Consider the following 12,011-nt stretch of genomic DNA (forward strand, 5'->3'; position numbering starts at 1 on the left):
GCAGTTGAGCTACTACTGAGTGCTTGTCAGCAACCGCAGATGTTGATGATGACATCCTGACACAACAACTTCAATACTTTTATTGAAACAACTTTACTTATAAAAACAACTGTATTCTTAGATCAAAACAATTTTTGTCATGAACAAATAGATCTGAAATCATATCAAACCACTAAACAACAGCATTCATCCTCTTACTACATTTGTATCTCTCTTTGTATATACCCTTATTTCAAATTCACCTCTATCTCCTCCCCAATTTTCTCTGATGCTCAGAGAAACTTTTGCATAACTGTAGCAATGACATGGAACTGAGGTAAATTTTGAGGAGAAAGGACTTGGGAGCATCATTAACTAGAAATGTTAGACATGTGATCCTTTTATCATGTGATGTATTCATCCTCTACAAAGGAGAATGAATCCAAGCGACAAATGGCCTAAATGCTTCTGGAGTTTTCAAAATCAATTTACCCCATTTCCTGAGGTTGAATGGGGGAAAAAAGAAGTCTTAAATAAAAACGAACAAAATAATTTTACCAGGTTGGCTGCAAAAATTATTTAGTTGAACAGAATTGAATTAGGTGCTCCTAAGACCCACAAAAATTAATATTTAGAGAGAGTATCCAAAGCTGTATAGATATTTATGTTTACTCCTAATTCATGAATCTCCAACTAAACTAGTTTTTTTTTTTTAAGAAATGTGTTCATGCTTGAGATAAAGACTCATCCATTTAAAAATGGATGGAAAATAAATAAGGGAATATCTAATTGGAAATATGTCTTTTCTTGGCCAATGCCTATGTGAGCTAAGGATTTAATGACTTTTTGATGACCATTGAAGATTTTTATATGGCTCTACATATTGCTGTATGAGATTTACAATGTTATATCCCTTTCCTGAAACCACTGAAGAATGCAACAGATGAAAATAGTTTCATTAGAAAAACAAAATTGTGTATTATTGCACTTGGAATTTTGGCATGTTTTTTAAAAAGTATATTTGCAATAACAAATTGGAGCTGATTTTTGTTTTGTTTTGTTTTCCTTTGCTTCCTTTGCCTCCACTTTATCCTAAATCAGCAGAAATCCGAGGGAAAAAAGGCAGGAAAGGTAAGATTGTAAATTTCAAAGAAAATTGATTTCAAAATACGTTGTGATTTTTTTCTTGCATTTCTGAAGCCACAGTAGCTACTAAGTGGAGTTAAAACTGTAAGTATTTAAGATGACATATGTTGTAGTTCTGCTTCAAAAGAGCTTCAAGCTGAGCTGTCTCTACATTTTGTATCACTTACACAGTCCTGGAAGCAATTTTCAAGTCTTATTTTATTTTATTTTTCATCAACACTTTCTTTTCCCACTGTGCCAAAACAACATACTGCTGACAGCATCACTTCGTGAATATTCTGGTAATACAGTTATTTTATGATAAATTTTAGCAATAAAAGGGACCATTTTGGTGTCAATTTACAATTTAACAGTGACAGCAAAAGTTAGTGAATATGAAGCATGATGATGTCTGATAAGGTCACAGAGAAAAATAGCATAAACTAAACATGGTTAATCAGTAAATTGATGTTCTCTGAGAAACTGGGCTTTAGAATGTCATCTTTCAATGCAAAAATTTTTTTCTAATTGAAATATAGTTGATGTACAATATTATGTTACTTTCAGGTGTATTACATAGTGATTTGACATTTGCATACATTATGAAATGATTACCACCATGATAAGTCTAGTAACCATCTGTAACCATATAAAGTTATCACAATATTATCGACCGTATCCTTTATGCTGTATATTACATCAGCATGACTTATTTATTTTAAAACTGGAGGTTTCTACCTCTTAATCCCCTTCACCTTTTTCAACCACTTTCCTCCCCTCTGCCAACTGCCTTTTTGTTCTCTGAAGTCTGTTTTTGATTTTTAGATTACACATGAGATCATACAGTTGTTGTCTTTCTCTGTCTGATTTATTTAACTTAGCAAAATATCCTCTTGATTCATCCATGTTGTCACAAATGGCATGACCTTTTTTTAATGGCTGAGTAATATTCCATTATTATTTCATAATATTTGATGGACTCTTATTTGGCTTCCATATCTTGGCTATTGTAAATAATGCTGCAATGAGCATTGGGATGTATATATCTTTATGAAATAGTGTTTTAGTGTTTTTGTGCTGGATCATATGGCAGTTCTATTTTTAATTTTGTGAGGAAACTCCATACTGCTTTCCACAGTGGCTGTACCAATTACATTCCCACCAACAGTGCACAAGGGTTCCCTTTTCTGTACATCCTCACCAACACTCATTATTTGTTGTCTCTTAATGATAGCCATTCTGACAGGTGTGATGTGGTATCTCATTGTGGTTTTGATTTGAAGTTCCCTGATGATTAGTGATGTTGAGCATCTTTTCATGTGTCTTTTGACCATCTGTATGTCTTCTATGAAAAAATGTCTATTCTGTTCCTCTGTCCATTTTTTAATCAGGTTGTTTGTTTTCTTGACAGCTGTATGAGTTCTTTTGGATATTAACCCCTTATCAGTTATATCATTTGCAAATATATTCTCCCATTCTGTAGGTTGCCTTTTTTATTTTGTTGATGGTTTCCTTTGTTATGCAAAAACTTTTGAGTTTGATGTAGTCCCATTTGTTTATTTTTGCTTTTGTTTCCCTTGCCTGAGGAAATAGACCCCCCAAAATATTGCTAAGACCTATGTCAAAGACCATGCTGCCAATGTTTTCTTCTAGGACTTTTATTGTTTCAGGTCTTACATTTAAGCCTTTAATCCATTTTGAGTTTATTTTTGTATATGGTGTGAAAAAGTATCCCAGTTTGATTCTTTTACATGTAGCTGTCCAGTTTTCCCAACACCATTTATTGAAGATAATTTTTCACATTGTATATTTTGGCCTCCTTCAATGTGAAAGTTTTAAGTTCTGCTCACATATATATGAACAGTCTAGCTGTCTAGAAAAATTCGGTTTTCTACCATTAAAAAAATAAACTATGTCACACATATTGTTAAATTTTAATTACCTCATTGGTTAAACTGCACCACCACTAAAAATAAACAGTTATTTAGCTGTTCACTGACATTTGTTTTCTAGAATTTATGCCTTGGTTTCTTCACCATGTTTTGAGGTTTGGAACCAAAATGTTGTTATAACTATATGCTAGGTTAAATATGAGTGTTTTTCTAGTTTGAGAGACCAAATTTTGTCTTTGAAAAAGAACTTGCCAAAGGGTGGTCTATACTATGCCAGAAGTACTCTGTTAGCCCTGGATGGCTTTATCAAGTGTGAGAATTACCTGAAAACGGAGCCTGACTAGAATGTCAAAATGAATTTTCATTAGTGTTTGAGAGATAAACTAAAATAACAGCATTAGAGAATTTTCACTCAGTATACCTTTCTGAGAGTTTTCAAATGCCCGTCTGAACCATCTTATCACTGTGACCTTGGAGTGATGACTTTTTGAGAATTAACTCCTCCGAGAAGGCAAAAGTTTATAGAAGATTTCTCCAATTAAAAGGAGGGAAGCAAGGGGAATGAAATGTCACTAGCTATGTAAAGTGAAAGAGAGAGGGAGAGAGAGAGAGAAGCTCTACAGATTTTAGGTGTTCTAACATTCTCAACCATTCTGGTAAATTTAGGAAAGGACCTGTTGCTCAGTTATTTAAATGTTGGAATTTTGAAGAACATAAATATTGGCAGATTTTATCTAGTATAGTTATTCTATAAATAGAAAAGTGTTTTTGTTTTAAAAAATTAAGACTGTACACAGCACTCTGGGATGAACTCAGAAAACACCTGGGTCATGAAACTTTAACATAAACCACTTCAATTGTGAATATTAAAACAGTAATATAATCACAATATAAGGAGCAATGGAAAGTGTGTTTTTTAGTGATGGATACTTTTTTTTTTGGTCAAATAAAACCAAATCTGGACTTAGAGATTTTATTCAGAATAGAGAAAAGGCTCTGACCTCAGAAATCTGCAAGGTCTTAAAATCTAACAGAAAAAAGGTGCTTCTTTTTTTAAGGTAAAAAGGGGTAAGCAGAGATAAGCAGAATCTTTTAAGAAGAAACCGGACAGGCCAGATAAGTGGCCAGTGGGGTCCACCAGGAAAAGTGTCTTGCTGTGGTCAGCTGATTCCCAAGAGACCCTGATAAAGGGGATGCATTCCACATTTTTAGTGCTTGCTCATTACTTGGTGGCAAGCAGAGCTCAGGAGCCTGTAGGAAGGAGAGATTCCTGACTAAAGTTTGGTCAAGACAAAGTGTTGTAAGAAAAGGAGGGAGCCAAAGAATGATCATATCCCAGGTTTCAGGCAAGGCCCTGGGATGGGTTCCCAAGCGAAGGTCTTTGGCTTCATGCAGGAAAGAATTCAAGAGCAAGTCAAAGTAGAGTGAAGGACGATTTATTCAGGGAGACACACACTCCATAGATAGAATTTGGGCCATCTCAGAAGGCAAGAGGGCCCTGGGGTATGGGTTGTTAGTTATTATGGGCTGGGTAATTTCATAGGCTAACAAGTGGGAGGATTATTCCAACTATTTGGGGGAAGGGGCAGAGATTTCCAGGAGTTGGGGCACCACCAACTTTTGGTCTTTTATTGTCAGCCTCTGAACTGTCATGCCTGTGGGTGTGTCATTTAGATGTTAATGTATTACAATGAGTGTATAATGAGTCTCAAGGTCTACTGGAAGTTGAATCTTCCACCGTCTTGGACCTAGTAGGTTCTAACCAGTTTTTGTAGTATCCTGTTTTTCTCAACGGCTGTGTCATTCTTTTAATTCTTGTGCCCTGCCCACTTCTCTCCGGTCTCAAAAGCAGAGTATAAGAAAGGGACAGCTGTGAGCACTTGGTCATTTTTTCCCAATACTGTTCTATACCAAAGTAAACACAGTAAAATTAACTTACTAATATTGTGCTTACTCTGTTCCAAGCACTGTGTGTGTGTGTATACATATAAGTGCATATGTGTATACTTCTATATCTATATCTACATCTATATCTATATGTCTATACCTACTACATATTTAGTCCTATAAACTCATAGTTTAATCCTATGAACTCTTTTACAGATGAGGAAACCATGGTGCAGAGAGCTTAAGTGCTTGCCTAAGATTATAGAGCTCACCAGTAGAAAAGCCATGAGTTGAACCCAGGCAATCTATCCAGAATAATTAAAAAAAAAATAAAAGAGAAAAACTTGAATCATAAAACAAATACTTCTTTTATATCAAAATAATAGTTTTATTGTATTTTAGTAATTACCCTGAATATATTTAATGTTTTAAGATGCTTCTGGAAGAATAATATTTTTTAAAAAATTTACTTCTGTCAACTCTGATGATGCTACAGACCTATTATGAAGCCCTTTTCACTAGTCTATATGCATTCTATACCTAGTCTGATATAATATGGTTAACATATACCATGGATATTAGGTCTGTCCTCTGACACCCTTTATTTTTGGTTCATTGCGTTTATGTATTTGAAGGGTATTTTGAATATTAAATTCAAGAAGCTATAAACCTTAAATATATTAAGTGTCAGAATATTCATTAACTTTGGATTTACTGCAAATATCTCCATAAAAAGTCGAATTAATCTCTTGAACCTCACCTATTTAGGTATTTTTAATATAAATTATAAAATATTACTTTTATGTTCAGTTTAATTCAGAGTAAGTGAAAAATATAAGCTTCCTGCATTTGTAAAAAAATAGGGCCACATATTAACTTAGCTAAGAATGAAGTATCTAAATGAATGCTTTATTGTCCTAAAGTCTCAAACATCAAAGGACCTAGAGTCTCAAACTTCAAAGGACCTATAATTTCTCAAAGACTTCCTCAGCTATTTGCATTTAAATGACTTCAGAGACCTCACCAAACAAGACTAGTTTTAGATTCCAAATCAGAGTTTTAAGGTACAGAGATAGATAGACATGTTTTTCTACCTCTCTTTTAAAAGATTACATTTCACAGGGAAGCTAGTGGCATTCAAAGAGCAGAATAAAAGCAAATGTCATACTCCATACTTCATTCATTCTTTAGTATGGAATGGCTAAGAGTTAATTAAAGGGAAAATACATTTCAACACATAGCCACCTGTGACTTAATAGATTGGTGACAGCAATGTTTGTTTTCAACTAAAAGAGAGAAGTACAATTTTTGAACCTGGTTAATATAAAACAAACATTTCTTGCTTAAACACAAACTGATTCCCTAAGTTAGTACTAACCTAAAAATTTCCACGTAGATTTTTTTTTAAATCCCTCCCCTTTGGCTAAGCCTGAGTTTAAATTGCCCTCAGGGTTTGCACAAATGGCCATGCTTGTTAAAGAGTATGTTCACCAAAGTGCTAAACTGAAGTTGGCAGAAACAGAGCTGACTGAGATTCTCAAAAGAGTATATTTCTTATTTCTTTATATTTGCCTGAGGTGAATTTACAAAGTGTTTTCTTTCAGACTAGGCTAGTTGGTAGCAGAAAGAATAGCTATAGGAAAAAAGCAAATAAAAGTCATTGCCTGTTATTGGCCTCTCTTCTTCCAGACTCCTGTCATTTGTGTAACCATTTGCTCCAAGGCTACATGAAGAAGAGGGAGGCAATGAGAATGTTCAAAGGAACATATATTAAAGTAACATTTTACTGGTGTCTCCAAGCTACTTCTTCTTCCCTTATCCTATTCAACAATCCAGAAACTTTGGGAAGTTTCTTCATCATAAATTGTCCTAACTGTATAATTTAGAAGTTTGAATATGGCACAGCATGTTGAGATATTTTTTAAAGGTTTTCTCTAAATGAAACTAATTCTAAGGTTACGTTTCTGAAGAGATGTATCCACAAGCCTTGGCTTTAATGAAGGATTATTTTCATACATACTTTTTGCAACATGATAATCTAACAAATGCATGAAGCTAAATCTATAGCAATTGTGAATGCTATTTCTTCTATACTAACCAGTTTTCCTTATCAGGCATTCAGTTGAATGTTAGTAATGCTATGAGAAAGTTAAATCACATAAGAGTTCTAATTTAGCATTACCAACTACAAGCAAACCTATTTACCTTTTTCCTACATATGTTCCATAGATGTGATCTTCCAGGGACATTGTACTGCAGGTATACTGAGTCCTTTGGTAGTGTCTTAACAACTTCTTATTTTGCTTTGGAATAGATTATTTAACTCAATGGGTAGTGACTGAAAATTTAGTTAGTGGCAAAAAAAGTGACAGATTTTAAAGGACATCTTTGGTTTGATCTTTGGATTCTCCTTCTATGCTTATTCAAGACTTCTGCTTGCACTATTCAATGTTAAAACTGTTAATGTAGCTATCACCACAAATCGATATCTGTTTTGTCTTACATGTTTGTTTTTGTTGATCTGTTTTGGATTTTGTTGATTTTTGTTGCTCGGTTTGTTGATTCTATTGCCCTTATATGTACATATGTGCATTCCCTGGATGTTATTTTCACGTGATTACAAGGACTCCATGATTTTGAACATTGTCCTCTCTTTTTATGACCATAACTTTATTATCCGCCTTGTGTTATCCTCTTGTGAACTTGAACTTTCCCTTCATTAGATCCTCTAATTGCTCATCCCACCTTATGAAATTCCTTCCTGGTTACATTCCTCTCCCCATCTCATCATTACTATCCTTGACTTTTCATTCTTGGCTTCTCACTCTGTTTATGGTGCCAATTTCCAACTGTAGTCCCCTCACAGATTGTATTCTCCACAGGTCACTGAACACTCTTTGGCAAAAAAAAAAAAAAAAAGAAATTACAAAATTGTACTCAAAATCTAGCTTACTACACATTCATAGTATTAAACTTCTGCTGTGGCTCTAGGTATTGTTCAGAAGTCTTTTTATGCTCCTTTCCATTAACTTTCTATCCTGGGCCTTGAATGACTATCCCAAACCTTTTCAACCATCTTCAAATTCCTTTTACAATTTCCAACCCTGAATTACCAGCAGATAACTTTAGGTCCTACTCTCCTAAGATAGAGACCACCTTTGTAACCCCAATATATTTCTGAGTTCCTTTCTAGTATCTCATTTGTTCCCTTTCAGTTATTGAAATATCTAGCTTTTTAGTCTCTTTATACATGCCACTTCCATTTTTCCTTTAAATATACATAAATGTCATTTGTCAAGGAAAATAAATATGAAATAACCACCCCCCAAGTAGAATATATCCTCTTCAGCCATTGCTGTAATTCACTACTAAATTGAGAGAATCATCTCTCTATTAACTGCATTTTCTCACTACATATTCCCTGCTATAATTTGTTATTTTTACTTCCAATTAAAATATAATCCTTTCATCATTTGTCCAAGATTTTCTGCTCACTGGCTCCAGAATTTCTGTTACATTTGACATTTTAAACACTGCTCTTCTCCCAGTATTTCTGGAAACCTTTTTCTATAAAGCCTTCTGTGATCTGTCCATCCATTGCTACCCATAAATATAATGTTCACAACTGGATTGTGAGTTCATGTTAATCAAGTACATATTTCTTCTGTATTCTTTCGATTCCTAGTGTAGGAGAGGAAAACTTTTCCCTTTCTCTCTTCTAGGTTCTTTGGCTGGTCTAATAATTAAATTGACATAAGATAGATTAACAGGAGAAAAACAAATTTAAGTTTGTACATATGGGAGCTCATAAAAATATGATGCTCAAAGAAGTAACCAAAGCCGGCAGCTTTTATATCTTTTAGATAAAGAAACAATAAATTTGTAAAGAATTGACAAGACAAAGGGATTTGGGCTTAGGGTAGTAAAATTAGTAAAGAAGTAACAAAGTTTTTGTATACAACTTTCTTGGCCCTGAATTCCCTTTCTCTGGTGATGAGGATCTCTATCTTTCTCCTTGTACAGGGAAGATACCTTTCACATTGGAGATTTATTTCCTGTTTTTAGGGGGACAAAGGAGGGTCAGAGTGTTCTTCTTGCACTTGCTATTTCTTAAGTTACTTTAATTCCAAATAATCAATACACTGAAGTAGTGTATCTTGGGGTGACCTGCCCTGAACCTCATCACTAGGACCTATCATATTTCACTTTTTATAGACATTTAGTGTATTTGTCTTGTTTTAAATTTCCATTTTTTTTTTCTTTTGCGGTACGTGGGCCCCTAACTGCCATGGCCTCTCCCGCCGCGGAGCACAGGCTCCGGACGCGCAGGCCCAGCGGCCATGGCTCACAGGCCCAGCCGCTCCGCGGCATGTGGGATCCTCCCAGACCGGGGCACGAACCCCTGTCCCCTGGATCGGCAGGCAGACTCTCAACCACTGCGCCACCAGGGAAGCCCTAAATTTCCATATTTTGATAAGAGCTTAACAGAACTGACTTAATCCAAAGGAAACTGATTTCAAATTTTCCAGAATAAAATGTGAAGTATTCTACTAATGTAATAGCAAATGCTCGATTATACAGGGATTTAAAAATCTTCTTTTTAGGGTCCTCTGACTTCACGTAAAACAGAAAGAAATATGTGGCACAAATGGTAAACTACTCCTTAGCCTAATTCAGGCAGTTGTAATCCTGTTCTTTAGTGTGCATAGAAGTATCCTGGGAAAATCAATGCTGAGAGGTGTCTTCTTTGTAAAACTCTGATGCTCTGAATATTTTTTATATATATATATTTTTCTGTAAGGTCCCAGGTGACTGAACTGTCCAATTTGGACTCTTTATTTCTATAAAAATGTTATTTTTCTTTGCTCCTATACCAAAAAAGTAGAGGGGGTGTGGCTATATGATCACATTGCGTCCTTTTCTCATCCCTTACTGAAAGACTCTAAACCTCCCTTGAAAATGTTCTAAGCCTTCCTACCTACCATTGTCTCACCTTGCAGCATCAAAATTCACCCATTAGATCTCTGAGAAGCAGGTGTTTTCACTCTGTGTGTGGCATAGTATTGAGGATGGTCTGAAATAAAATCATATATATTCATTTCAGCTCTATGCCCTTTTCTGAATGTATGGGAAACAATAGACAGTGATATATTAAGTAAAATAAGTCAAGGTTTTAAAAGGTTTCAAAATATATTTTATTCAAAGCAGTAGAAAAGAAGAAAGTAATTTCAAGGTTTATTTGAATAGCACTCTTATGTGTATTAAATACACTATTCTCAGGTCATTAGCTTTACAATAGTGTTAGATGTAGTTACAGATTCAGCCTTTCGCATATATACTCTTTCCATTTTCACAGATTGGGCAGTTTTCCATTCATTTTTTCTAGCAACTGTTGAAAGTCCTTGCTTCTGTTCATTCAATGCCATCTGAGTCAGTACATAATTTAGAAGCCTTGTCTTCTACTGTCTATGACTAACTCAACAACTGATACATTGAAATCGATACTCCAAACTATAGAGCTCAGATTAGGATTTATACTTCTGATCTCAACAAAACAATTGAAACAATTATAATTCTATTCTAAACTTAGATTTTCATATCAGAAACAGTGACATAGCTGTCCTCACTGCTGAATTCATGACACCTTTGAAATGTAAAATTCCCCTATTTTAGGATAAAAAGATTAAATTTTCTTTCACTTTCTTTTTGTTTAACAGCTTTATTGGAGATATAATTCACGCAATTAAAGTTTAGTTTTGTGGGTTTTTTTTTTTACTTTACTTTCCTATTTATTTATTTATTCTTTTAATCAAAGTATACAATATTGTGTTTGTTTCAGGTGTATCACCTTCTTAATTCATATCTTTTGATTTCTGAAAGTAACTCGGAGAGGAAACTTTCTTAGGCAATTTATTGGATAATGTTTGCTAATAACGTTTGCCAATATCATTGCTATAGAGATAACGTTGACCACTCTCTTTTGGACTACTAGACAAATCATGTTTATTTCATTAAATCATATGTTTTTCTCCGTGGCTGAGCTGAGGTTTAGTTATTCTATGATCTATTGCTTTCTTGCCACCAGCAGGGGACAGATTCTTTTGCAGTTTCTACTGAATATATGTCATCTTCACATGTGTTATACCATGTTCTTTTGCAATGATGCCAGTTTTTCATAGTTTTCTAATATTCATAATTTTGTAAGCTTTATAGTAGTAAGATATGTAGACTTTTCATTGAGTCTTTCAATCATCAAAAGCTCCTTTATTATCTTTTCTTAAATATTTATTGTATGTGTTATGTCCCTTAGGCAGTATGGTTTGAGGACTAGAACAAGCACACACTAATGATAAATGGTATAAGTAGATTAGACCTATGGAGGTGAACGAAGTTTGGCAATGCATGAGAGTACTGATTCAAATATTTTGTCTGTTTCTATGACAAAATATCTGGATTTAAGAGTGCAGTATAAGTCCTCGGTAATAGTGACTTAGAGCCATCTCTTTTCTACCAAGAAACATTTATATTGGAAGGTTAAGAAGTTTTCTTCTGAGCATACATTTCTTCAGTAGAGTTAGCAACGGTTGCTGAATCAGATATTGAGACATTTATAAATAAGAATTGAGATTTCAAAGTCTCATATCTTGTGATGATTACGTTAGAAACATTATCTTTGGCATACTTCCTCGTATTCCTTTACTTCTCACATATTTGCCCCTCATGCATTTAATTTTTAAAGTAGGCAAGTATCCTACTTAACTCCGAGGGGACTCACAGGGAAGCCTCTAAGAATTAATCATCATTTGTTATTTTACCAAAAAATTATGAATATGTTAGTCAATTTCCTAGCCCATTTATTGAGGATCCCTGTGAAACTAGTCTTCTTCATTTAGTTGAATTATTTCTTAATTGCTTAAAAGAAGTTTATAGGATTAACTTTTATGCTTTAGAGACACTAAAGCATAAATTTTACAGTCTAATGTTGAGATATAAAGAATTAATAATTCAAGATGTCTTATAAGTTCCTTTAGTCTATGCCTAACACACTACTTGAAACCTAGTAAATATTTAATGAAAATTTGTCCTTTGTTTAACAAACATATATGGAATGCCTTCTATGTATCAAAC

The 12,011-nt window shown here is 34.2% G+C and overlaps 1 protein-coding gene across 8 annotated transcripts in view; it reads left to right on the forward strand.

Moving 5' to 3' along the window:
• PCDH11X (protocadherin 11 X-linked) overlaps nucleotides 1-12,011 on the forward strand; it is a gene marked incomplete at both ends in the record, with an annotated part of 692,182 nt that overhangs the window by 361,806 nt on the left and 318,365 nt on the right. For 3 of the 8 annotated variants that reach the window (XM_079909949.1, XM_079909954.1, XM_079909952.1), the window contains one exon: nucleotides 1,081-1,110. The exons of 4 other annotated variants lie outside the window; for them this stretch is intronic. In XM_079909949.1, the coding sequence (XP_079766075.1) occupies nucleotides 1,081-1,110 (30 nt within the window). Of the gene's footprint in view, nucleotides 1-1,065; nucleotides 1,111-12,011 lie in introns of all 8 variants that reach the window. One more of the 8 variants, XM_079909951.1, reaches the window with a different exon arrangement.

Source organism: Stenella coeruleoalba (genome assembly GCF_951394435.1).
Source record: "Stenella coeruleoalba genome assembly, chromosome: X".
In the NCBI taxonomy this organism is placed as follows: domain Eukaryota; kingdom Metazoa; phylum Chordata; class Mammalia; order Artiodactyla; family Delphinidae; genus Stenella; species Stenella coeruleoalba.